Below are 27770 nucleotides of genomic sequence, written 5' to 3' on the forward strand. Positions count from 1 at the left end.
GAGGCAGCACAGCAGATGGAAGGGAGGAAATCTGTTTCTTTAGACATTAAAAGCATTAGTTAAAGCTACTTAAAAGTTTTACCATTATCCACATTAATTTTTGTTTGCCTATTTCCTGAATGCTGAAAATGCAATTAGAAATAGTGAGGTACAAATATGGTCCCTACATAAGCAGGCTTATGAAACCCACTGTTTTCTTCCTCAGTATATAACTCTTTGCATCTCCTAACTCACAGATTCTCATTCCCAGATACCAAAACAAGATAATAAACCTTTATTGTGAAGTGCCTTGTTCAGTTTCCTGTATCTCTGTGGACCACAAAAAAAAAAACCCTCCTGAAATGATACCATTACAACCAGTATCTGAAATACTGAGACAGATAGACAGATGTATCACTGGTTCAACTAATATAAAGAGATTCCTATATTCCTAAATGTTTAATATTGTTATTCACATAATACAAAAACCCAGATATATACCACTGATACTGCCTGGCTGGACAGTTGCAAGATCCTGAGCATCCTGTAGTTCTTTTTCACTTGATTCCATCTTTTCCAGTAAATGCTGCTCCTTCATCAATAGCTCATGTAATTTTCTTTCTGGAAGCAGAAATATTTTTTTACTCATTTCTTGAGAAACATTTTAGAAGTCATGAATTTATGTATTATTTTAAACTGTGAATTATTATTAAGAGTAAAATAAACATAATGAACATTATAACACAGAACATACAAAACTTCTTAAAAACCAACAAGGCAGATTCCAATCATAATTATTAAAACATATTTAGACAAATTCACATATAGTGGGATGGTTGCTAAGCCTTAAAACTGCACACAATACATCAAGACATTTAATTCTTTTTTGTTTTCTTTTCTTTAAAAATAGTTTGTTATATTGTTCTGAAACATATATAATACTTATATTATTTTGAAAAATTGGTATTTATAGCATTGACTAGAGATTATTAATACTACAATGTTTAGATAACTAAAATCTTTAAAGATAAAAAATATTATAGCATTAACTATAATTTGAAATGTTGATATTAGGAATTATAAAATTATTTATATTTTACATCCAAAGCTGAATATAACTCTAACAAAATAACCTTTAATTTTGAAAACAGCACCAAATATGAATGTAGTTCATAGGCATTTTAAAACACTTGACTATTTTTCTGAGAAATCATTAGAGGGAAGAAATTACTATAAAAAGAAAATTTTGAAAAACAAAGAATAATAATTAGAATAAAAAATGGAGTGAGAAGGATATACACTAATTCCAGGTTTGTTTAAAGTATACACTGAGATTATAATAAGAATGTTATGGTTCAAAGAGAGATGATAACTAAATCAGGTATAAAACTATGCACTATTTGATGTATGTGAATAATAAAAATTCTCACAGATGACTTAGAGAATTGTCATCACCTCAAAATTCCACAAGAGCACTAACATTCGAGATATAGATATAACATTACCTAAATTAATTAAATGTAATTCTCCAACAGGAGCTGCACTGGTTTCTGATTTCCTTCTGGTCCAATTCAAGATGTTAGTTGTCACCTTTAAAGCCCTAAATGTAGTCTTCAATCTATGACCACAATTCAGCTCATAATTACTGTTCCTAAGTTGTTAAGTAAGTTTTGCCCTATTTTACAACCTTTCTCACCATGGATGCAAAATGAATTACTGCAATTGTTAAGTTAGTAACACAGTTAATAAGTGAATCTGACCTCACCATTGACTTCACCTGATAGAAAGTCACAAAAGGTGACTCTGCAACTGTCATAAATAGATGCCAGTTGCAAATGTTGATTATGTAACCATGGGGATGCTGCAACAGTATTAAGTGTGAAAACCGGTCACTTTTTCAATGCCGTTGTAACTTCAAATGGTCACTAAACAAATGGTTGTAAGTCAAGGATTACCTGTACATGGCTTGGGACCATAGGTTATTTGAAGGCCCCTCCTTCCCCAGTCACAGCTACCTGACTTAGCATAGTTGACAGGCAGACAATGCTATGGGTTCTTTTTCCTAAAGAGAAGGGACTTTTGTGTGATGGCTTCCTCCCTATGGAACATCTTTTCCATAGAGATAAGATTGGCCCCTACTATGACACTCTTTGCAAGGCCCTGAAGACCTGGTTTTGCCAACAGGCCTAAGGAACCTACAGTGAGATGGAGCCATCAAGTGGTTTATTTGATTGACTGTTGTTGTGAGGGGAGTAGAGGGTTATTACTTTTTATTGTTTTTAATTTTGGATTTTTATCTTTGTAAGCTGCCTGGAGTCACTGAAAGTAAGTTGGGTGGCCATATAATTTTTATTAAATAAATAAGTAAAGAAGGTAAGAAGGCAATGACATAGATCTCCTACAGGAATAAGCTTCTCTATCAAACAAAATAACGAAAGATGAGAATTGGCTATGTTAATCAAAATGAGAATCATTACAGTAGTAGTGGACTTTGTGAAAGATGGCCACTCAAACATGGATCTGAAATTAATACTAAAAAAAGTAGAAATCAGTAATTCATGACTATCTTAAGATGATTACTCCCCCACTAAAAGAAAAGATTAGCCAGCACAAACTCACATCTTTTGGACATTTCATGCAAGACGATGATGAACCAAAAAAATCATTACGCTTGATATCTAGCTGGATGAATGGGATTATAGGAATTTATAATGGTATCTTTGAAAGAATTATAATATATGTAAGATATTCCAGGAGATAAATTTTTCATGAAGTTCACCAGAAGATGACAGATAATTTATCAACTTAACTAAAGAATCTAAATGTAAATCTGGGAATCTAACAAACTAACTTTTAAACCCAGATTTACTGACTGGAAACACAAACATAAGACTTACCCAGACAGAAACATGAACATCTGTTCATATCCAGAATATGAGTTAAACCAAATGAAGATATTCATTATTACTTATATAGTGTTTCATTACAGCTGAAAGGCTACTATGATGACCCTCCCTCTAATAAAAGATCTGCAGCAAGGTACATCAGAAAATGTGATTAAGACCAGATACATTTTCATAATAGTAAAACCTGAAGAATACAGGTAGTTCTGGCTTGATAATGGTAATGCAACTCCACCACTAAGCAACATGGTCATAAAACCTGACACATGTGGCCATGTCAACTTACCACGGCTTGCTGCAATTCCAGTTGCCATCATTAGGTGAATCCATGCAGTTGCAGTGTCCCACTGTCTCATGATCACCATTTGTGACTTCCTGCCAGTTTCCATATTGACTTTGCTTGTTGGAAGCTAGCAATAGATGTTGTTGATTGAGATGGTGTGACTGTAAGATGCTACAGCCATTGTAATTGCAAGCTGGTTGCAAAGAAGCCAAATAATGATCACATGACCATGGTGATTGTTGAGTCCGTGGCGGGAAGCAGACACGAGAAGCAGTTGAAGTTCTCAGTTTTCTTTATTCTGCGTTCAGCTTACAAGTAGATGGCTTCAGCAGCTCCCAAAACCTCCCAACTTCTTATATAGACATTTCCCGGGTAAATGCGATACTTTTCCCGTGCCAGCACCCGCGCATGCGCACGGCGCTGGCAACAGCCTGTCTGGTCCCGGGCAGCTTTGCACCTGCTCGGGACTGCCTGCAAACGCCCGAGCCGTTTGCAAGGCTCGGGACATAACACCCCTTTCCCCCGGGCTAAAACTACTACCAACATATAATCATTTATTTTATGCAGTGTTCTGCTTCTCAGTGCTCCTATCGTTACCTGGCTTTTGTTTAGCCAGCAATGTTATGTAATCCTCTAAGTATTTAGGAGACTTCTTTGCTCTCTGTGACCTTCTCAGCTCTGGTTTACTAGCATGAGTTCCCTGACTGGAGGGAGATGTGAGCCTGTTCTCCTTATTTTGCCTTGGTGCCTTCCAAGGACTGTGCCCCGCTGCCTGGCCTGCTTGCTCGCCCACCGGGCTCGTCAGGCCAGGGCTTCTGTCACTTTGTGACCTGGTTGACCTGCCTAGCTGTAGACCCTCGGGCCCCTTGAAGTGATAGCCACTGCTGGGCGTCTCTGTTGAACCTCCTAGGTCCGTCCAAGACCTGTCAGGAGGCTGTCCATTCCCTGAACCCCGTTCTGTGTCCGGGCTTGTGTGGGTTTCTGTACTTTCCCAAAACTCAGTTACTCCCTGATTTGGGCTAGAGGTGTTGTAGTCGGGACTTGGTTCCTCGACCACCTCCCTGTATGTTTGACCCCCTGTAGGATTTGGGGTAAGGTCAGGCCAACCTTGGGAATTGTGTGCCAGCTCTCTTGCGGGGAATGATTTGTTGGGATGCCCCCGGGTATCCTCCGTGACTGGAGTGCTGTGTGATGTGTGTGGAAAGTGAGTATGCCCCCGGGGTGACTCCCTGGCTGGAGTAGGCGTGGATGCCTGGTAATTAGGTAGGCTCATAGAATTCTTGTTCGGAGCTCTCGCGGAACCCTGGGATGGGCCGTTTGTAGCTCCATCAGTGGAGATGGGCAGCAGCTCGTGCCCTTCCCTTTGCTCCAAAGGGTCCCCCTCCCCCCCTGGAAAAGACCCAGGAGTCTCATCTGAAAAGTCCCACCGAGGGCGGAGTTGGTCGATGTGCCGACGCAGGACACGACCGTTGTCCAGGGCTACCTCGTAGGAGAGAGGACCTGTGACCCTGGAAATAGAAGCGGGGACCCATGTATGACCAGGCCCGTAATTGCGAGCCCAAACCGGGGCACCCACAAGTAGTTGTCTAGGTGCCCTAGGATGTGAGGTAGATGAAGGCAGTCTGTCCGGATGCAACCGGTCAAGTTTAGTAGTAAGTTGACGCCCCCAACGAAGTTCAGCTGGGCTTCTCCCTGTAGAAGTGGACGGGTGGTGCGATAAGAAAGGAGAAAGTCAGCCAACCTGTGATGCCAGTCCCCGTAGGTGAGTCTTTTCAATGCGTCCTTTGTGATGCGCACCATACGTTCAGCCATACCGTTGGTGGATGGGTGGAAGGGTGCAGACGTGGCATGACGAATCATGTTTGCCTGTAAGAAAGCTTGGAATTCGGAGGAAGTGAATTGAGGGCCGTTGTCGGACACAATGACATCTGGCAGCCCGTGTGCAGCAAAAATCCCCCTCAGTACCTGAATAGTCTTTGCAGTGGTGGTGGATGAGACAGGTACAACCTCAAGCCATTTCGAATGGCTGTCAACAAGGACCAAGAAGAACTGGCCCTGAAAGGGTCCCAGCGTAGTCAATGTGCACCCTAGACCATGGGGACTGTGTTTCCTCCCATCTATGCACGGGAGCTTGGGGCATCTCTGGGCGAGATCGTTGGCACAGGTGGCATGCATGCACCTTAGCCTCAATATCTTTATCTAAACCAGGCCACCACAAGTGGCTGCGCGCAAGAGCCTTCATACGAACAATGCCAGGATGACCCTCGTGTAGGGATTCTAAGACCCTAGTCCTCATTGAGGTGGGAATGACAACTCTGTTTCCCCAAAGCAGACAACCCTGAGAAAGGGACAGTTCGTTCCTTTTGGACCAGAAACTCTGAAACTCAGGACTAGGGCAGTGCTCAGGCCAACCAGACAAAACCCAGGAACGGACACGTGAAAGTGTGTGCTCTATACCTGATTCAGCGGCAACATCCCTGGCACTAAGAGGGAGCTCGGGCAAGGCTTGGATTGATAGAATGTTGACAGCTGGCGCAGGGTCAGCTTCTACTACTGGCAGAGGCAATCTACTGAGGCCATCAGCATGGCCCATTTCTTTCCCAGGCTTGTGGAGTAAAGAAAAATCATATGCAGACAGAAAAATAGACCACCTAAGCATTCTAGGGGAAATGATTTGGGGAGTCTGCTTACGTGTGGTAAACAGTCCCAGCAGAGGCTTATGGTCAGTGAAGACCGTGAAGTGCCTGCCATATAGAAAGTCATGGAATTTTTTAATTCCAGCAACAACAGCCAGAGCCTCCCTGTCTATCTGAGCGTAGTTGCGCTCAGCAGAAGACAATGTTCTGGAGTAATATGCAACAGGAACCTGAGTTCCATCAGACCTGAGGTGGCTCAGGACAGCTCCAACCCCGTAAGGGGACGCATCACAAGCGATGCACACAGGAAGAGACTCGTTGAAATGTGCAAGTACACTGTTAGAAGTGAGCAAAGCCTTGACTTTGTTAAAACAACCCTCATGCGTTTGTGACCACTGCCACACTGCTTGCTTGTCTAGTAGCCTGTGAAGAGGCTCAGCTACACTAGCTTTTTGTGGAAGAAAAGAATTGTAGAAATTCAGGAGGCCCAGGAAGGCCTGAAGTTCGGCCTTGGACTTTGGCCTAGGTGCTTCTAAAATAGCAGTCAGTTTGGATTCAGCAGGGTGAATCCCAGCAGCATCAATTTTGAACCCCAGAAATTCAGTAGAAGGCACCCCAATCTGCATTTGTCTTTTTTGAGCTTGAGGCCTGATTTCCTGAATCTTAACAGAACAGCCTTAGCCTTTCAGCTAGAATGTGTGTGGAGTCTCCTGCAATTAAGACATCATCAAAGTAGGGGCAAACCCCCGGTATGCCCCGCAGTGTGTTTTCCATTACGCTTTGGAAAATCCCAGGAGCGACATTCACTCCAAACTGCAGCCTTTTTACCTTAAAGGCTCCCCTGTGGGTCACAATAGTCTGAGCTATAGCAGCATCATCATCAACAGGCAGCTGTTGATACGCTTGAGCTAGGTCAAGCTTTGCAAAAACGCACCCCCCCTTGAGGGAGGCCAGAATATGATTGACCACAGGAACAGGATAGGCATGTTGCTGCAATGCCTTATTCAGAGTGCATTTGTAGTCAGCACAAATGCGAATGTCCCCATTTGCCTTTAGAGGCGTGACAATGGGGGTCTCCCAAAGACTGGAATCAACAGGTTCTAGGATTCCCTGTTGGATCAGTTTGTCTAACTCAGTGTCAATTTTACTTTTTAAAGCAAAAGAGACCCTTCTTGCTTTAATTCTAATGGGAGTGACAGTGGGGTCTAGCTTTAAGGACACAGGGGGCCCTTTGAATGTGCCCAGCTGGGGGCTGAAAACATCTGCAAATTCTTTGCAGACTTCCTGTAGGTCGAGTGTTTGTAAACTGTTGAGTCCTGTGACGTGTATCCCCAGGGCCTCAAACCAATCGAGTCCTATGAGACTCGTTCGTTCACCCCCTACTACTAATAAGTCTAGTGGACCTTCAAAACTCTTGTATTGCACGTTAAGGGTGGCCTCCCCCTTAACACACACTCTTGAATTTTGAAAATCTGTTAACACAATGTCAGAAGGCCTTAACTTGGCCTGAGTTCCACTACCGGAACAAATCTTCCTAAATGTATGCAAGGAGATAATTGAAAAGGCAGACCCTGTGTCTAGTTCCATAGATAATGGAACCCCTTGTAGCTTCACCTTGAGTGACAGCTTTTTCTTAATGGGCTTGTGTGTGCCTGTCCTAAGGATGCTTCTTCGCGAAGCGCAAAACCCTACCCTATTCTGGCTGGGGAATCTGGTACCTTTCAGGCGCAGTTCTTCCTGAGGTTGTACCTTTCATCGGCCCAGACACACAGCTGCAATGTGTCCTTGTTTGCCGCATGCCCGGCAGGTAGCGGAGCGGAACTTGCAGTCGGTTCTCCTGTGGCGACCTCCACAGCCGATGCACTTGAGCGGAGCTGAAGAGCTTCCCTTCTGTTTTTCTTCCTTCGTGGGGTGGAGACGGTCGACTTCCTCGTCCGGATCCTCCTCGGAGTTTCTTTGGACGTCTTCCTGGTGCACGGATGCAACCTCTGGACTGTTTCTGATCGGCCGCATGTTCTTGACAGCGCCGCCTGCTGCTTCTTCTGCGGTGACTTCCCTTAAGGCATCTTGGTAGGACAATTCTTCTTTAGCGAAAAGTCTCTGTTGTAGATCTCGATGCCTTAACCCGCACACGAATCGGTCCCTCAGTCGTTCTTCGAGGTCTTTGAACTCGCAGTGCTTGGCGGCCTTCCGTAATGCGGCGATGAATTCTTTGGCCGACTCACCGGGCCGTTGATCCCTCTGCTCGAAGGTGTGGCGCCATGCGATGACGGACATCTTGGGGTGGAAGTGCTCCTTCAGTAGCTTCTTCAGATCTGCGTAGCTTACAGACTCTACTGGAACAGGTGCTACAAGGTTTTCTGCGATGTCGAAGGCGTCTTGGCCGCAAACACAAAGCAGGGTGGCAGCCTTCAAGCTCTCTTCCCTCACTTGGTTTGCCTTGAAGTAGTTCTCCACCCTGGCTACGTATGACTCCCACCGCTCTGGATGTGAGACGACGAATTCCGAAAGCCTTCTGATTTTTGCCATCTTCAGGAGACGGGTCTATCAGCCAGCCTACCCCCGAATGCGCACTGGATTGGCGGGTAGCTGCCGAGTCGACGCCGTTCCGCCGCTCAGGACTCACTTGGGTAAGCTTACACTTCTTCCTTTCCAGGCGGTGTAAGGCAATCCCACCTTCGTCGCCAGTGTTGAGTCCGTGGCGGGAAGCAGACACGAGAAGCAGTTGAAGTTCTCAGTTTTCTTTATTCTGCGTTCAGCTTACAAGTAGATGGCTTCAGCAGCTCCCAAAACCTCCCAACTTCTTATATAGACATTTCCCGGGTAAATGCAATACTTTTCCCGCGCCAGCACCCGCACATGCGCACGGCGCTGGCGACAGCCTGTCTGGTCCCGGGCAGCTTTGCACCTGCCCGGGACTGCCTGCAAACACCCGAGCCGTTTGCAAGGCTCGGGATATAACAGTGATGCTATAAAGCTGCAGCTCCAAAAACAGTCATTATCTATCTTTGTTCACTGCTAATGTAATTTTCAATAGTCACTGAACGAATGGGCATTCAATAAGGACTATCTATACCAGGGGTAGGCAACCTTGACTCTTTTATGACTCGTGGACTTCAACTCCCAGAATTCCTAAGCCAGCCATGCTGAGGAGAATTGGAGAGGTTGCCATGCTGAGCCATGCTGGCTCAGGAATTCTGGGAGTTGAAGTCCACGAGTCATAAAAGAGCCAAGGTTGCCTACCCCTCATGTATACGGTCCTCAGAACACATTGACAAAAGGCTTGATTAAGATACCAAAAATATAAATACCATAAAAACAAATAAATGTTAATGTACATACACTGGAATTATAAGTTATTTGGAATCTAAGCAGGAAGGAAAGGATTCTAATTGTCCTTCTCTCTCTGATAGGGTCACACTAATTGCTAGGTTTACAGTGACATAACAATATGTACAATCATATTTTATTTGTACTTACCAGAAGGTTGTATAAATGTAGTTCTTTCTGAATAATGATAACATACATTTTGTATATCATCTAAAGTGGCCTCCAGGTCAGTGGCCAAATGTCTTCTTTGCTCGGTTAATTCCTGCAACTTATGTCCTATACAACATAAAAATAGTTATAGTCATTAAAGTCATTTTAATATTATCTAGATTTCAAGATTCTGATGATGAGCATGTATCTTACTACAAGTTCCATTCATTTACAAAAAAATAAATTGTATAGCATTTTGCACATTGTGAAGTTGATGTTAAAACCATTAATGGTTTTTTCAGTTTGAGATGTGAATTGTACAGAGGCTTGTGGGTAAAAAAGCAAGTTGGTTCTTGAGAAATGATCAAGGCAGAGGGCAAAGGACTTGTCACAACCATTCTTCTGTTCATAATAATAACCAACAGTGAGAAACTGATAAAGCGGGCACAGCAGCGCCTGCATTTTCTGAGTCGCATGAGAAAAGCACATCTTCCTTCCCCTGTCCTGACCACTTTCTATAGGGGGACGAGCATCCTGTCATACAACATCACAGTCTGGTTTGGAAGCATCACTGCTTCAGATAGGAAGGCGGTGCAGAGAGTGATGAGAATGGCCAAAAAGATCATTGGCAGTCCCCTCCCTCCCATCCAGGACATAGCACAGAAGCACTGCTTGAGCAGGGTCCATAAGATTATCTGGGACACTACACATCCTCTTCACGACCTGTTTTCCTTGTTACCTTCTGGGAGGAGGCTTCGTGGTATCCGCAACAGAACATCCAGATTCAGCCAGAGTTTCATTCCATACAGCATTAACCTTGTGAACTCTCAAGCTTCCTCCTTCCATTATATATTCAAGATGGACAGTATTTAATATTTATTTGTTATGTATATGTAGAGATGTGGGTCTATACATATGTTGTATATAGTATGTTTTAGGTGTGTGTCATGTATGTGTTTCACTTTGAGAGTGGGCAACTAAATTTCATTTTTGATGTGTGCCTTTGTGCCCACAGTAAAAAAAAAAAGATAATAAAGGTTATCTCTTATCTCTTCATGTGATGCAGTTTACTTCATCCAATCCATCTGATGAAGTGTGTTTGTAGTATTACAGCTTTGGACTATCAAAGGCTAAAACGTATATTTAAATCTTCCAACCTGATGACTTCCAGACTACTACTTTACAGGCCTCACTGAAATAGTTGTAACACATTATAGTACTAAATAAAAGAATAATATTAGCAAGGATTATTGGTCGTCAAACACCTTTGTTCTATGCATCTTGCGTTCAACTATATGATTCCAAATATGTCTGTGTATATGTACACACACACAAAGATTTAAAAAGTAAAGAGAATACCACACATACCACTGATACTCTCTGGTTGAGTAGTTGCAAGTTCTTGAATTTCTTGTAGCTCTATCCAATTAGATTCCAGTGTTTCTAGTAACTGCTGTTTCTTCTTGGTTAGTTCTTGCAACTTATATAATTCTTTTTCTGCAAGCAAAATTTTCAAAATGATCTCTTTAGAGTTTCAATTAGCAATAATTTCTGCTAGTTAATGACCACAATGAATTTGAGCCTTTCGGAAATATTATCAAGCTTTTCATTGTTACATTACATTTTTATAACAAACAAAATTACAATATAACCTAATTTAAATTTCTAAAATCAACCTCCTAAACTGCAGATTTGGCTTGATATGTCCTAGTTTTTCAAAATTTCTCTCCATTTACTATATTTAACAACTTATCTGATTAAGAAGTTCTGAACTCAAAAGCTTACTACCTTGTGAATTGGAGTTTTTCGAAAGCAAAGAATAATTTATTAGGTGAAAGAAAAGACAAAAGAAAATTTTGTTTTATCAAATTAAAAGCAATATTAAAATGCCAATTTATCTTAACTACCAAGAAGATAAAGATAAAGACAAAACTTCATAATAGCTCTTTTGTTTTGTTTTTTACAGTTTGCTGGAAAAGTAAAGAAGGAGGAAAGCAACCACACACTTTGCTAAGATCACTTAGAGTGGTTGAATCACTAATTGGTGGGCATGCATATTGGGAGCTCACTTAACCTCTGCAATAGAAAAGGACCAACTAAATTGGGTGATGGATCCAGATTTAACAGAATAACAGAGTTGGAAGTGACCTTGGAAGTCTTCAAGCCTAATCCCCTGCTCAGGCAGGAAACCCTATGCTATTTCAGACACCATTTCACAATTACCACTATTGAGCCACTACCTATACCAGTGGTGGCGAACTTATGGCACGGGTGCCAGAGGCGGCTCTCAGAGCCCTAGGCCTTCAGCTGGGTTTTATAAAACCTTTTCGCTTTAGGCCTCCGCCGCCGTGTGCAAAAAAAAAAAAGGTTCAATCAATCAGTCAATTTCAACTTCTTGCAGGAAAAAAAAGATCTTGCAAAATTGGAATTGATGGATTGAACTTTTTAGTCCCACCCAGTCTGCCATTACCACTGCAGCCATGTCCACCCAATGGGCCATGTCCACCCAATCGGCCACGTCCACTCAATGGGCCATGCCCACCCAGCACCCGACGATACATAAGTGGGTTTTGGGTTGCAGTTTGGGCACTCAGTCTCTAAAAGGTTTGCCATCACTGATCTATACTATACCTGTGGATTTGGTTTTCCTTGCCTAAATGTAGAACCTTACTATTTTCACTGTTGAATTTTCTAGGGGTATCCATAATGTTCCCATTATTGGGCAGACAGCCCTTTTGCATTCCAAATCCAAATCTGGAATTTAGAATTGACTAATGCAGTTCACTTTTTCATGGATTACTGCCTTGTCGTGGTGAAGGGGCTTGCGTAACTCAAGGTATGAGCTATGCTGTGCAGGGCCACCCAAGACAGACAGGTCATAGCAGAGAGTTCTGACAAAATGTGATCCACTGGAGAAGGAAATGGCAACCCACTTCAGTATTTTTGCCATGAAAACCCCATGGACAGTATCAAAAGGCAAAAGGATATGACGCTGGAAGATGAGCCTCTCAGGTCGGAAGGTGTCCAATATGCTACTGGGGAAGAGCAGAGGACTAATACTAGTAGCGCCAGAAAGAGTGAAGCAACTGAACCAAAGCCGAAAGGACACTCAGCTGTGGATGCATCTGGTGGTGAAAGGAAAGTCCAATGCTGTAAAGATCTTTTCTCTGTAGGAACCTGGAATGTAAGATCCATGAATCAAGGCAAACTGGATGTGGTCAAACAACAGATGACAAGACTGAACATCGACATCTTAGGAATCAGCGAGCTAAAATGGACAGGAATGGGTGAATTTAATTCAGAAGACCATCAGGTATACTATTACAAGCAAGAATCCCTCAGAAGAAATGGAGTAGCCTTCAAAGTCAATAAAAGAGTAGGAAAAGCAATACTGGGATACAATCTCCAAAATGACAGAATGATCTCAGTGCAAATCCAAGGCAAACCATTCAATATCACAGTAGTCCAAATCTAGGCCCCAACCACTGGTGCTGAAGAGGATGAAATTGACCGGTTCTATGAAGCCCTATAGTACCTTATAGAATCAACATCAAAAAATGATGTCCTTATCATCATGGGGTATTGGAACGCTAAAGTAGGAAGCCAAAAAATAATTGAAATAACAGGCAAGTTTGGCCTTGGACTACAAAATGAAGCAGGGCACAGCTGATAGAATTTTGTCAAGAGAATATGATGGTCATAGCAAACACTCTTTTCCAACAACCCAAGAGACGGCTCTACACATTGACATCACCAGATGGTCAACACAGAAATCAGATTGATTATGTGCTCTGCAGCCAAAGATGGAGAAGCTCTATACAGTCAGTAAAAACAAGATCAGGAGCTGACTGTGGCTCAGATGGGGTGTTGTCTTACCTGAACGCCTTTTCTCAGCATGAAGAATGTAGACTCCACGAATGGGTTGATTTAGTCTTCTAGCCCAATCAGACCAAACAATCAAAGTTGCCACGCCTCTGCAGGGTCTGACCATGCCCCAGTTTCGAAAGGGCGAAGCGAATGATTGTGTGACGTGATGGCTCCGAACTGCTGACACTAACCTAACTGCTAGTAATGATCAGGGAGGGGTGGAGTCTAAATTCCTCATGCTGAGAAAAGGTGTTCAGGTAAGACAACGCCCCTTCTCCAGCATGTAGAGGAATGTAGACTCCATGAATGGGACATACCAAAGCCCCTATGATCCCACAGGTGGGAAGCAGGTTGGTTAAGTGTCGGTGCTGAAATAGAACACTTGTTGTAAAACCCGATGGCCAAAAGCGGCCTCCGCAGAAGCAAACTTGTCAAGTTTGTAGTGGTGAATGAATGGTGAAGGGGACGACCACGTAGCCGCCTTACAGATGTCCTCAATGGACGCCTGAGTCTGCCACGCCGTCGATGTGGAAGCACTACGAGTAGAGTGCGCTGTCAGGCGGCTTGGGACAGGTAAAGAGGAAGCCTGGTAAGATTGAGCGATACAGGGCTTGATCCACCTGGCTATAGTAGAGGAGGAAACCTTCTGTCCCTTGGAAGTTGAGTGGAAAGAGACAAACAATGCCTCCGATTTGCGAAAGGGGACAAAATGTGAAGAGGACAAGACCTTATAGGTTCAAAGGGAGACCTAGGGAGTGCCTGCAGAACACGAGGTAGTTCCCAAGATGGATACCTGTGTACTACCGGAGGTCTGGTGTTGGAGACTCCTTTCATAAAGGATCGGACCCTGGGATGATGGGACAATGGAGTGGCGTTGGCACAGGTGAACACTATGGAAAGAGCGGCCACCTGTCTACGCAAGGTGTTGGGCGCTAAGCCCTTATCCACTCCATCCATGAGGTATTCAAGAATCATTGGAATAGTGACAGAAGAGATAGACAAACCCTTACAGGTACACCAGTCACAGAAGTTCTTCCAAGTGGCATCATAGATTTGGTTCGTCGCCGGCCGTCTGGAAGCTTGGATCATAGCTATCACCCTTGAAGAGTAAGATCTGCACATCAGGAATTGGCGCTCAGATGCCAGACGGCTAGTTGTAGCCACTGTGGGTCCGGATGGCATATGGCCCCCTGCGTTAGAATTATCCTCTCTGGAGGGATTTGCCAAGGGGGGGCTACGGCGAGGTTCACGAGATCCACGAACCATGGATGCCTTGGCCAATACGGGGCCACAAGGATTAGCTCCGCCCGTTCCTGTAACAGCTTCCTGATGACGGCCGGGATCAAGGGAAGGGGTGGAAATACATATAGAAGGCCCGCCGGCCAAGGGCTGCAGAGGGCGTCTGCTCCTTCCAAACCCTGGGATGGGTACCGAGATAGAAACCGGGGAAGCTGGGTGTTCTTCGAAGATGCAAACAGGTCGACTTTGGGCCAACCGAAATAGTGAGTTATCTCCCGAAAGAGACGGGGATGTAGACGCCACTCTAAATGATCTATCGTAGATCGACTCAGAAAATCTGCCTGGTAGTTTTCCACCCCTGAAATGTGTTCCACCTTTAGGGACAACAGATTCTGTTCCGCCCATGACCACAGACACTGGGCCTCGGACATTAGAATCCGCGATCGAGTGCCGCCCTGCCTGTTGACATGGGCCTTTGCCGCTACGTTGTCTGTCAGAACCAGCGGCCCGCCAACTTTTTGTGGAAATGGCGAAGTGCTAGGTGTCTGGCTCTGAGCTCTAACCAATTGATATTTTTCTTGAGATCCCGTTGAGACCACCGTCCCTGGGCGAATTGGGATTGCAGATGTGCCCCCCATCCAAACAGACTGGCGTCTGTGGTCAAGGTTACCCGAGTCGGTTCTCTGAACAGGGATCCTTTGGACAGTGCTGGGGACAACCACCAGATGAGGGACGTGAGTGTCTGTGGTGGGACTCGCACCCTCTGTGGAAAACATGCTACACCCCGTTTCTGGTAAGGGAGTAGAAACCACTGTAGTTGTCTCATATGAAGCCTGGCCCAAGGCACTATGGCAATACATGAGATCAGTTTCCCTAACAGCTGTGACAGTAGGAGCAGGGTTACATGTTTCTCCTTGCGCACCCTGGTGACCATCGTATGTATGCTGAGCTGACGCTCCTGAGACAGGAAAACTCGGCACTGGCTGGTGTCTATTATTGCGCCTAGGTGGAGCAAACGGTTTGTTGGGATCAGATGGCTCTTTGGGAAGTTGATCATAAATCCATGATCCTGGAGTATCTTGATCGTCAGTGCCACGTCGGAAGGGCGTTCAGTGCCGAGGACGACTGGATTAGTAGCGCTGAACACGGACTGGTATCAACCTGAGCTGTGCGGCGAGAACCGCCAGGATTTTGGTGAAAACCCTTGGAGCTGACGATAGGCCAAATTGCAGGGCCCTGTACTGATAGTGATGGTTGGAATACCTGAATCTGAGGAAACGCCTGTGATTTGGATGTATGGGAATGTGCAGGTAAGCTTCTGTCAGATCTATGGATGTAAGAAAATCCCCCGGCCGAATACTGCCCAGAATAGAATGAAGAGTTTGCATCTTGAATTTTTGGTAAATTAGGTACCGATTTAGAGCCTTGAGGTCTAGGATCGCCCTCCATCCTCCTGAGGGCTTTGGTACCACAAACAGGATGGAGTAGAAACCCAGTCCCCATTGATCTGGGGGTACCCGCTCTATTGCCTCTATGCTTAACAGATGACAAATGGCCTCCTCCATGAGACCTTGTTTCATGGGATTTCTGGATAGAGGGCAGAAGATGAAGCGCCGAGGGGGGAATGTGAGGAACTCCAGAAACAGTCCATCTCTGATAGTGGTTAGAACCCAATTGTCTTTGGTGGTACTTTCCCATTTGTGGAAATATAGTGCCAGTCTTCCGCCAATGGGAGGAATCTGCCTCAAGTCACTTTGACTTTCTGAAAGGATGAGCTCCTCGGCCGCGAAAGGGCCGCTTAGCCTGGAATTGTGGCTTTGGCTTCTCTCTGTAGCCGGACCGGTCTGATGAGCGGTCCGGCCCTGCTTGAAAGGGCCGATACCCGCTCCATGTAGTTCGGTCTGAGCCAAACTTGAACGACGGACGCCGGTTGTATGGAGAACAACATGAGCTAGTACTTTCAACTTTTCTTTGTTTTCAGTCAGATAAGGAGTGAGAGCTTCTCCAAAAAGGCAACCCTTTTGATATGGTGCTGCAGCTACTCTCCATTTGTGCCTGGTATTGGCCTTCCAATTTTTTAGCCAGAACAACCGGCGTGCGGCCACATTGGAAGCTATGGCCCGAGCCGAATATTTGGCCGACTGCAGACACATCCGCCATGTAGTCCAGTGCGGCCCTTAGTTTAGTGACATCCTGGTGAACCCTTACTTCGTCTGGGGATAATCTGGCCTGTAATTCCCTGAGCCAGATTAATGCAATTCTGGCGAAAAAGGAGTTAGATGTTGAGGCTCTTATAGCCCAAGCCGATGCCTGATGGGTCCTTTTGAGGGAAATCTCAGACTTCTTGTCCTCAGCCTTAAGGGCCTCTGACATATCTCCTGGGATTTTGGTGTCTGACAGTATGGGGGCGAGAGCCTTGTCTACACTCGGAACTTCGAGGACATCGTTGAGGGAAGGGACCGTATCTAAGAGCTTACGATCTAATCCCCCAAGAGCAGAGAAACTTCCAGGAGATCCCCACTGATCCTGAATGGATTTGAGAAACATGGGGGGGCAAGGTATCTGTAGGTTCTTCTTGACCGGTTCCAGAAACAGTGGGTCAGAACTCTATCCAGAGTCCTGATCGGTCGTCTGTTCAATTTTTCTGGTGACATAGGCCTTTTGTAAAAGAGAATAGAAGAAATTTGGATTAAACACCCCTACCATAGGAGTGGCCTCCGCCTGAATGTCTTCCCCGTCTGACCACATGCCTTCTTCCGGAATCTGAGCAGAAAAATCCGATATCTCGCTCCCTTCAGATTGAGGTGGAGAACCATGATCTGAGATCACATACTCCCTGGGATGCATAGTTTCCGTGGGCATAGGGGGGTTTGACGGTCCTTGGACCGGAATGGCCCTCCCTGAAGCCGCCATTGCCTGAGCCACTGCCTGTGAGATCATGGCTTGGAGCTGGACAGTAAATGAAGGATGTTCGGGGCCCCGAAGACCCGCCGCCGTCGGCATGAAAGATGCTGACGGGATTGGGGGAGGGACGACTGTAGTAACCTCCCCCTGAGACCCACAAGACACTGAGGAAGGTCCTGGCTCAGCAGCTGGAGTTGAATCTTGGACCTGTAATCTCAATTCTCAGTCAAAGAGGGACAGATGGTCCCGTTCATATCCCAGCAAAGAACTCTGGTCCAGGGTCTGCTTGGGAGACCAAGCCCATGTAAAAGGGGAAGGTCGATGCTCCCCTATGTGGATGCAAGAGGAGGTGAGGGGATAAGCTGCGTCTCTCCTGTCTGCCGTTGGGCTTTGGAGAATTGTCGCTCCAGTGCCCTATGTCTGCTATCTGCTTGCTTGTTATCGGCCTTAGAGGTCCATTTGACCTTGGCCTTGGCTTTTGCAGGTGTATCCAGACTGGATGGCTTGCGTTTTATATTTCCACTGGAGGTGGAAGCCTGTGAAACGGTGTTATCCGCCATATTGAAATAAACAATAGGAAATAAACAACAGGTGTTCACCAGGAGATCCCTGGATCTGGCCTGTTCTGCAGGAGAAGAAAGGGCAGGTTTTCACCAGGAGATCCCTGGATCGGCCCTTGGTCTGCAGGAGAAAGGAAGGCCACGGCTCACCTGGGTGGTACAGGCCTGCACGAGGGTCTGTGAGGTCCGGCCCACCGTTAAGCATGGAGTCACTACGCGATATAAGCCGCGCTACGCTCAGGGGCTGTCCTCCCCATTCAATTTTTCAGGCCCACTGTAATAGAGACAATTTGGCCGAAAAGGTATCAAGTTAAAGATAAGTCTATATATGAATATAGGTATATATCTTGTTTAATTTAATTCTGTTTTATTTTAATTGATTTTTTTTGACCCTCGTGTCTCACTTAGTGACGGCTAGGACAGTAAGTGCCGACCACTATGCAGATAGCGGAAAACAGGCAAGGCAAGCAGCCATCCAATCTGTTGGCACTAGATATTAAAAAGGTACTGGTAAGTCACACAATCTGGAATATTACCAGATAAAATGGAGTGAGAGACTCAAGGTATTTTCCCTATGTCCACTAGGTAACCTGAGATGGTGCCTATTAAGCAGCTGAAGCACGAGGTAATGAAGATCTAAAGGAATGTAATTAGAACTCCTATCCCCACCCCACTTAGGGAGAATCACCAAATAAGTAAGTTACTTTGTGACTGAAAAGGCTGTAGTTAGGACAAAGCAGTCAATTTAATGTGTGCGATCGGGCGGAGCCCAAAATGGCGGCCGGGACATCTAATGAGAGATAAAACAAGCCGAGAGAAAAGATCCTCTCCTGCAAGTAATCTGGTAATAAGCTCTTTTAGTCAAACAGTTCACCTGCGGTTTTTTTGGGTAATTTACAGCTGACAATCAACAGTAACAAGGAAGTACTTGAGTAGTGTGAGGATCGAGCCTTCTAGAGGCTCAAAATGGCGCCCGCAGGTTGTTTGAATTGGTAATGAAAGGTGATTTCAGTTTTCAGCCGAAAATTAGTAGTTTAAAGCTTCGCATTCACAGCGAAGATCCTGGGAGGGGGTGGGGGAGGTGGATTGTAATGAGGAGGCAGCAATCTATGATCAGCTGTCTGCCTCTGAAAAACTCACAGAGAAGGGAATTGATTAAGAGAGAAGAAATGGTGCAACACTGAGCTCAGAGCTGAACCAATCCCCCCCCCCAAGAATGAAAAAAAGGATAGAGAATCCACGAATGGCAATAACTACCTTTCTGAATCTAAATTAGGAGCCAAATTCTCACGTCTCTTCAGGGCTGAGACCAAACGAAACTGGGGCATGGTCAGACCTTGCAGAGGCGTGGCAACTTTGATTGTTTGGTCTGATTGGGCTAGAAGACTAAATCAACCCATTCGTGGAGTCTACATTCCTCTACATTCTGGAGAACATGAGCTTCTCATTGCAAAATTTAAGCTTAAATTGAAGAAAGTAGGGAAAACCTACTACCCAAATCTAGACCCCAACCACTGGTGCTGAAGAGGATGAAATTGACCGGTTCTATAGCACCTTATAGAATCAACACCAAAAAATGATGTCCTTATCATCATGGGGTATTGGAATGCTAAAGTAGGAAGCCAAAAGATAACTGAAATAACAGGCAAGTTTGGCCTTGGACTACAAAATGAAGCAGGGCACAGGCTGATAGAATTTTATCAAGAGAATATGATGGTCATAGCAAACACTCTTTTCCAACAATCCAAGAGACGGTTCTACACATTGACATCACCAGATGGTCAACACAGAAATCAGATTGATTATGTGCTCTGCAGCCAAAGATGGAGAAGCTCTATACAGTCAGTAAAAGCAAGATCAGAAGCTGACTGTGGCTCAGATCATGAGCTTCTCATTGCAAAATTTAAGCTTAAATTGAAGAAAGTAGGGAAAACCACTAGGCCACTCAGGTATGAACTAAATCACATCCCTGATGAATATACAGTAGATGTGACAAATAGATTTAAGGAATTAGATCTGATAGACAGAGTGCCTGAAGAACTATGGTTGGAGGTTCGCTACATTGTACAAGAGGTAGCAATTAAAACCATCCCAAAGAAAAAGAAATGCAAGAAAGCAAAATGGCTGTGTGAGGAAGCTTTGCAAATAGCTGAGGAAAGAAGGGAAGCGAAAGTCAAGGGGGAAAGAGAAAAATACACCCAACTGAATGCAGAATTCCAGAGAATATCTAGAAGAGACAAGAATGCCGTCTTAAATGAACAGTGCAAAGAAATAAAAGAAAACAATAGAATAGGGTGAACCAGAGATCTCTTCAAAAAAATTGGAGATATGAAGGGAACGTTTCATGCAAAGATGGGCATGATAAAGGACCAAAATGGCAGGGACCTAACAGAGGCAGAAGAGATTAAGAAGAGGTGGCAAAATTACACAGAAGAACTATACAAGAACAAGCTTAGCGTCCCTGATAACCACAGTGGGGTGGTCACTGACCTCAAGCCAGACATCCTAGAATGTGAAGTTAAATAGGCCTTAGGAAAGCTGAGCAACAACAAAGCTAGTTGAGGTGATAGTATTCCAGCTGAGATATTCAAATCTTAAAAGACGATGCAGTAAAAGTGCTACACTCAATTTGCCAGCAAATTTGAAAAACTCAACAGTAGCCACAGGATTGCAAAAGGTCAGTTTACATTTCAATTCTAAAGAAAGGCAATGCCAAAGAATGTTCAAACTATTGCACCATTGCACTCAATTCACACACAAGTAGAGTTATGCTTAAAATCCTACAAGCTAGACTCCAGCAGTATGTGGATCAAGAACTTCCAGAAATACAGGCAGGATTTCAAAGAGGCAGAGGAACTAGAGATCAAATTGTCAAACCTACACTAGATCATGGAGAAAGCTAGGGAGTTCCAGAAAAACATCTACTTCTGCTTCACTGATTATGCTAAAGCCTTCAATTGTGTGGATCACAACAAATTGTGGCAAGTTCTTAAAGAGATGGGAGTACCAGACCATCTTATGTGTCTCTTGAGAAATCTATATGCAGGTCAAGAAGCAACAGTGAGAACTGGACACGGAACCACTGATTGGTTCAAAATTGGGAAAGGAGTCCAGCAAGGCTGTATTCTGTCGCCCTGCCTATTTAACTTATATGCAGAGCACATCATGAGAAAGGCAGGGCTAGATGAATCAAAAGTTGGAATTAAGATTGCGGGAGAAATCTCAGCAACCTAAGATATGCAGATGATATCCCTCTAATGGCAGAAAGTGAAGAGGAACTAAAGAGCATCTTGATGAAGAGTGCAAAAGTTGGCTTGAAACTCAACATTAAGAAAACCAAGATCATGGCATCCGGCCCTCTCAATTCCTGGCAAATAGATGGGGAAGAAATGGAGGTAGTGACAGATTTTATTTTTCTGGGCTCCAAGATCACCTCAGATGGGGACTGCAGCCAAGAAATTAAAAGACGCTTGCTCCTGGGGAGGAAAGCTATGGCAAATCTAGACAGAATACTAAAAAGCAGAGACATCACCCTGCCAACAAAAGTACGTATAGTCAAGACCATGGTTTTTCAGTTGCAATGTATGGCTGTGAAAGTTGGACCATAAGAAAGGCTGAGTGCAAAAGAATTGAGGCCTTTCAACTATGGTGCTGGAGAAGAATTCTGCTAGTCCCCTGGACTGCAAGGCAATCAAACTGGTCAGTCCCAGAGGAGATCAACCCTGACTGCTCTTTAGAAGGCCAGATCCTGAAGTTGAAACTCAAGTACTTTGGCCACCGAATGAGAAGGAAGGACTCACTGGAGAAGAGCCTAATGCTGGGAAAGATTGAGGGCAATAGAAGAGAATGAGGTGGCTGGATGGAGTCACTGAAGCAGTAGGCGTGAGCTTAAATGGACTCCAGAAGATGGTAGAGGACAGGAAGGCCTGGAGGAACGTTGTCCATGAGCTCACAATGGGTCAGACACAACTTCGCAACTAACAACAACAACAATGCAGTTGATGAAATTGGTTTGAATCAACTATACTTGATCCTAAATTCTAGGGGACTTTTCAATTTTCTAAGCAGTTATAGGAAATGAAATGGCTCACAGAAACAATGAACAGAGTGTGATTGGATCTGCAGATTCATATCCAATGACTTTTTTCACAGTTATCCACAAGATAGATAGATAGATAGATAGGTAGATAGGTAGGTAGGTAGATAGATAGATAGATAGATAGATAATCTTTATTGTCATTTTTTCTGTGGGCACAATGGCACACATTACAAATGAAATTTAGTTGCTTGCTTTCTAAGTGTACAGATACATAACACACATTTAAACATACTATATACGACGTGTATAGACCTACACCCTTACATATAAGTAACATATAAATATTAATCACTGTCTATCTCAAATACATAACGGAAGGAGGAATCTTTTATAAAAGATTCAGTTAATATTGTCCACAGGTCATAGTGGGACATAATTATGAGATTCTTCAAAAGATAAGAATTTTAGTTAAGGTGTCATTTTTGTACAGTTTTTTTTTAGATGGAACTTGTAAGAATATATGAGAACATTTAAATTTGTAAATGTCAAGAATGTAGATTGGGTTTCCTGTATCATAAGCACTACCATCTGAATCTATGATCTATTTCTTGCCTGGGTCCTTCAGATTACAACGTGTGATGTGTAAAGCTAGATGCAAGAGAAAATGAACATGACTTTAAGGGAAAGGGTGATGCAAAAAAGATGTCTTGGTTATCTTTGTCAATTGCTATTCTTGTAAACCAAAATATATCTCTAATTCTAAAAGAACACATTTGCACTCTGGCAGATGCTTTGTATATTCCTCACAGAGGACCTCAGAATGTTACATCATAGTTTATTCTTCACCATACGAATTGGAGTTAACTTAAAAATAGCCACCAAATCATATGGGAGGATTAAGAACAAAAAAATAATTTAATTTTCCCACTCTTGTGGCCATAATGTAGACTCATACAAATTTTCATTTGGACTCTCTTAATCTTTTTCCTATATTATCCTGAGAATCTCCTGAAGCTCATGGTAAATATTAAGGGTTCCATAAGGATCAGTAAACAGAGATACTCTGCTCAAGAGCAATTCTTATCCATGGCCATCAAGCATCCTTGCTCTAGGAAGTGACTACAATCTCTGTCAACCTGCCCACCAGATGTTCAAGAAAACACTCAAACAACCTTCAGAAGCAAATCAAATCTCTCAGATATCCAGGTCAGAAAGATGGGGAAGCTACTCCAAATTTAATCAGTCTCCAAATCTCACAAACACAAAAACTAGATGTTCTAAGTACATTCTTCTATTTTCCAGCTAATCACAAGGAAAGCAGAGAAAACAGTATGGCACCAACACTATTTGTTGACTACAGTAGAATTTTTGCTCACATTAGTAGTTGATAATTTGCTGTAGGCATGATCTCACCATTTCTGCCTACACTTGAAAAAAATGCAGAATAAATCTCCCCTACCAAAACACCTGAGTTACATATTCAACCACTGTTTGCTGTCTCAATGTGCCTGCCACTTCCAATTCAGTATATTAAGATTTATCAATGCATTGTAATCTACACTGCCACCATCCCAATCTTTTTCAGCATCTGCTTAGCAAACTCACATCTGGTGAAGTGTTGCCTAGTAAATTCCAACTCATTCTTGTTTGCTTGTCTCTCTGCTAGTATTGCTTTTGCTGATGCACTAAAATTTTATCTACATAGCTTTTTATCATTTCTGTACAAGTTTTCTCTCACCATCAACCTCCAAAGTTTCCCAGCCAGCATAAGATTTGCAACCTGTTTTTGGGTAACCAACCAGCTACCCAGCTGCCCTTGGAGGTAAAAATTAGCAAAATTCAGTAAATTAGAAAGAGAAACCAACAGATAAGGATTCTAATAGAGCCAGTCACTACAATGATTACTAGATTCCAAAACAATATGAATAATAGGTGCCACTTTTTCTAAACTTCTTAGTAATTATTTTCTTATTTACCAGTAGCCTGTACAACTGCAGTCCTTTCTGAAGCATGACGACATATATTTTGCATATCATGTACAGCTACTTCCAAATCTGAGGTCAAATGTCTTCTTTGTTCAGTTAACTCCTGCAGCTTATGCTCTATAAAAAAAATCCAAATAAAATATTACTATGTAATATGCTAAATAGAAAATTGCAGTGATTAGCAGGTATCTAGTATTTTTATGTCACTTCCAGAGAAGAATGAACTCCTACCCTTTCATAACATCTACCCATTTGCCAGTAATTAAATGTGTAGCATTTTCATTTTATTTATTTTGTTTATTCAATTTCTATAGCTACCCATCTCAGTTTGAAATACTACAGAATAGATGTTAAAATTATTAAACTATTAGGAAGAACTAACTCTCTATTATAGTCTTAGGATGGTAACCAGCTTGATTGGGGGATTGTAATGCTGTTGTGAGAGACAATTTGGTTTAATAGTTAAGGTATCAGGCTAGAGTCCAGGAGACAGTGAATTCTAGTCCCCCTTGGGCATAAAGCCAGCTAGGTGCTATTAAGCCAGTCACTATTTGCTATTAAGCCATTGCAAATCACCTTTGAAAAACCTTGCCAAGAAAACTGCAGGGCCTTATTTAGGCAGTGTCTGAGAATTAGACATGATTTAATGAAAAAAAAATGTTATTGTGTTGTGAATGCCAGAAGACCTGAAGTAAAGTTTGTTTCTCTCACACTCAGCATTATCTTTGAACAGGTGCATATGCTTGAAATTAACCTGAGGTTCAAATCTCAGTTTAAGTAAATATGCTCTGGTCCAGGCCTCTATAGGGCAAAGTTAATTGCTATTTCTGCAGTAGGACTGTTTTTCTAAAACATTAATATATATTATTCTTAATTGCAATAGGCAAATGGAATGTCTGCTCGTGGCTTTATGTATGTGGATTTAATTTAATATCGATCTTTACATCTAAGAATAAAATACTAGCAGCACAATCACTGAAGAGGACAGTTTTTTTCTATCAGATAGTTTCTGGATTAAGAAAGGCTTCCATGAAACTATTTTTCACTTGGCATAACATGAGTAACAGTAACAAATGCTATTTTCAAACATGCGTCTTCACCATAAGTACCTGTGTTTATTGGATTCAAAATGTGTGAATGTGTTTTATATATATAAAAAATCTCACATACCACTGAAACTGCCTGGTTGGATAGCTACAAGTTTCTGAATTTCTTGTAGTTCTTTCTGATTAAATCCCAGTGTTTCCAGTAACTGATGTTTCTTCTCAGATAGTTCATGCAACTTCTGTAATTCCTTTTCTGCAAACAAAACATTATAAACGATCATTTCATAAATATTTTTAAGCTCTTCATTTTAGCACTGCTTTCAATATAGACATAAATTAATCATTTTATCTGATTACAACATTCTGAATTTGAAAATTTGGTCACTATAGGATCTCTGTCCCCCAGGCTCCCACCCCCATTAGCCTTTTGAAAGATCTTAAAAGATTGGTCTTTCCGTAAGTGTTGGATAAGGTGAGGCTGGAACCCAGTGATTGATATTTCCTGTGTATTGCAAATTGTTGTTAAGAGTACAAGAAGCATGAATGGAAGGTACTGATTTTTATTTTTTATTTTATTTTATTTTTGATGCTGCTGTGAGCCACTGGATGGCTCATAAGATTGGTGATCATATAAGTCTCATATATACATTACATACATACATTTCCCCAAAATAGATATGCCAAAATACCTTACTATTCTTCTGAGGAATCTCTACAGATAGATGAAAAAGTATATAATTGTCCTCATTTTTGATAATAAGGTTTACAATACTAAAACAATATGCACAATCAATGATGTTTGATAAAACGCTTAGTTATTATTTCCTTACCAGTAGGTTGTATAAATGTAATTCTTTCTGAAGCATGATGACATACATTTTGCATACTATCTAGAGTTGCCTCCAACTCTGTGGTCAAATTTCTTCTTTGCTCATTTAATTCCTGCCACTTATGTTCTATAATCATGATACAACATTACTATGCATAAAAATAGATGAATTCATTAAATTCATTTTTAATTTTATCTATATTTCAAAACATTAACGATTAGCATATAACTAGATAATAGAATGAGTCTCCACTCGTTCATTGGTGATTAAATGTAGACCGTTACATATACTAGATATTAAAATTATTAAATGGTTCTCGATGGAGAATCTATCCAGCTAAAATAGTCTCAAGAATGATGCTGTGCTAAAAAATACCACCAGAGCTGTATTTTACATATCATTACCTTTAACCAAGGACATAACTTGAAATGAACCTACAGTGTGAGCTTAAGTCAAAATTTCCTTACATACTTCTATGAATTCTATAGTTTCAAATTAACTGTCTTATTTGCAGTTGAACAAATTTTCTAATACATTAATACATAATATTTTTAATTGCAACAGAGAAATGCTACCTCTGCTTGTAGTACAGTAAATTTCAAAAGTTAATATCTGTATTTACAACTAGCAATGAATACATCAACAATATACGTAATAACTGAAGAGGAAGTCTTTCACAACCTGCTAACTTTCAGAGAAACCTATGTCTACTAAACAAGCTTTCCTGACATAGTTTTTCACTTAGTAGGTAATGAATAGATTACAATACCAAAGGCAGTTTTTAATCAGTATCTTCATCCCAAATAGTGTACCTATGCTTAACTATCTGACTCCAAATATATATACTATATTTATATAATATAATAGTTTATCTATATAGTGTAAGCAACATCACATACCATTAGCACTGTCTGGTTTGATAGGTGCACATTCCTGAATTTCTTGTAGCTCTCTCTGATTAGATTCTAGTGCTTTTAGTAACTGATGTTTTTTGTCAGACAATTCATTCAATTCAAATAATTCCTCTTCTGCAAGCAAACAAACTCAAGACAGGTTTATTCTGAGCAACAACATAACAACAATTTATGTGTGTGTGTATTGTGTGTGTATATTCAAGAAAAAAAGAGAAAAAATGTTAAGAATATAATAAAGAGAAAAAAATAAAAAAGAAATAATTTATTTTCAAACTTGTCCTTCCAAAGATTTGAACAACTTAGAAATAGTTAATGAGTTATTTCTGAAAGTGAATAGAATGTGAAATTTACAAACATTTTGTACTCCATGATTATGAGCAAGATTGCTAATCCCATCATCATCATCTCATAGCTCAAACCCATGGAAAACCATTATACTGCAATCTCCTTGCAGACCAGCTGTCCAGAGCACAGTTAAACATTTTTCTGTGTTGTTATCCAGACAAATTCCAAGGAACTAGTCAATTCACTGGGAGAATGTTAATATTCAACATTAAAGATTACTAGTGATTAAGATGGATTTGTAACTGGCTGACAAACCATGCTCAACGAGTAGTCCTCAATGGTACTACATCTACATGGAGAGAAGTAAGCAATGGGGTACCACAAGGTTCCGTCTTAGGCCCAGTACTTTTCAATATCTTCATCAATGACTTAGATGAGAGACTAGAAAGGGAACTTATCAAATCTGCAGATAACACTAAACTGGCAGGAATAGCCAGCACCCCAGAAGACAAGCTCAGGATTTAAAAAGATATTGACAAACTGGAGCAGTGGGCCCTATCCAACAAAATGAGTTTTAATGTGGAGAAAAGCAAAGTTTTACATTTAGGCAGGAAAAATCAAAGATATAAGTACAGATTAGGTGAGACCTGGCTCAAAAACAGTAACTGTGAGAGGGATCTTGGAGTCCTACTGGATGATCACTTGACTATCAGCCAGCAATGTGCAGCAGCAGCCAGAAAAGCTAATACAATCCTGGGTTGTATAAATAGAGGCATAGAATCAAAATCATGTGAAGTATTAGTGCCACTTTATAAAACCC

At 42.3% G+C, this 27770-nt stretch overlaps 1 protein-coding gene across 13 annotated transcripts in view; it reads right to left on the reverse strand.

Moving 5' to 3' along the window:
• Positions 1-27770, reverse strand: part of CCDC7 (coiled-coil domain containing 7) — a 325715-nt gene that overhangs the window by 128355 nt on the left and 169590 nt on the right. For all 13 annotated transcript variants that reach the window (XM_039344077.1, XM_039344074.1, XM_039344070.1 and 10 more), the window contains 7 exons: positions 26651-26779; positions 25752-25877; positions 25046-25174; positions 23867-23992; positions 10650-10778; positions 9282-9407; positions 481-600 (listed from right to left, as the gene is read on the reverse strand). In XM_039344077.1, coding sequence (XP_039200011.1) covers positions 481-600; positions 9282-9407; positions 10650-10778; positions 23867-23992; positions 25046-25174; positions 25752-25877; positions 26651-26779 — 885 coding nt within the window. The remainder of the gene's footprint in view (positions 1-480; positions 601-9281; positions 9408-10649; positions 10779-23866; positions 23993-25045; positions 25175-25751; positions 25878-26650; positions 26780-27770) is intronic.

This window comes from Crotalus tigris, unplaced genomic scaffold (genome assembly GCF_016545835.1).
Source record: "Crotalus tigris isolate CLP2741 ecotype Arizona unplaced genomic scaffold, ASM1654583v1 scf7180000017890.1996003, whole genome shotgun sequence".
Classification (NCBI taxonomy): Eukaryota; Metazoa; Chordata; class Lepidosauria; order Squamata; family Viperidae; genus Crotalus; species Crotalus tigris.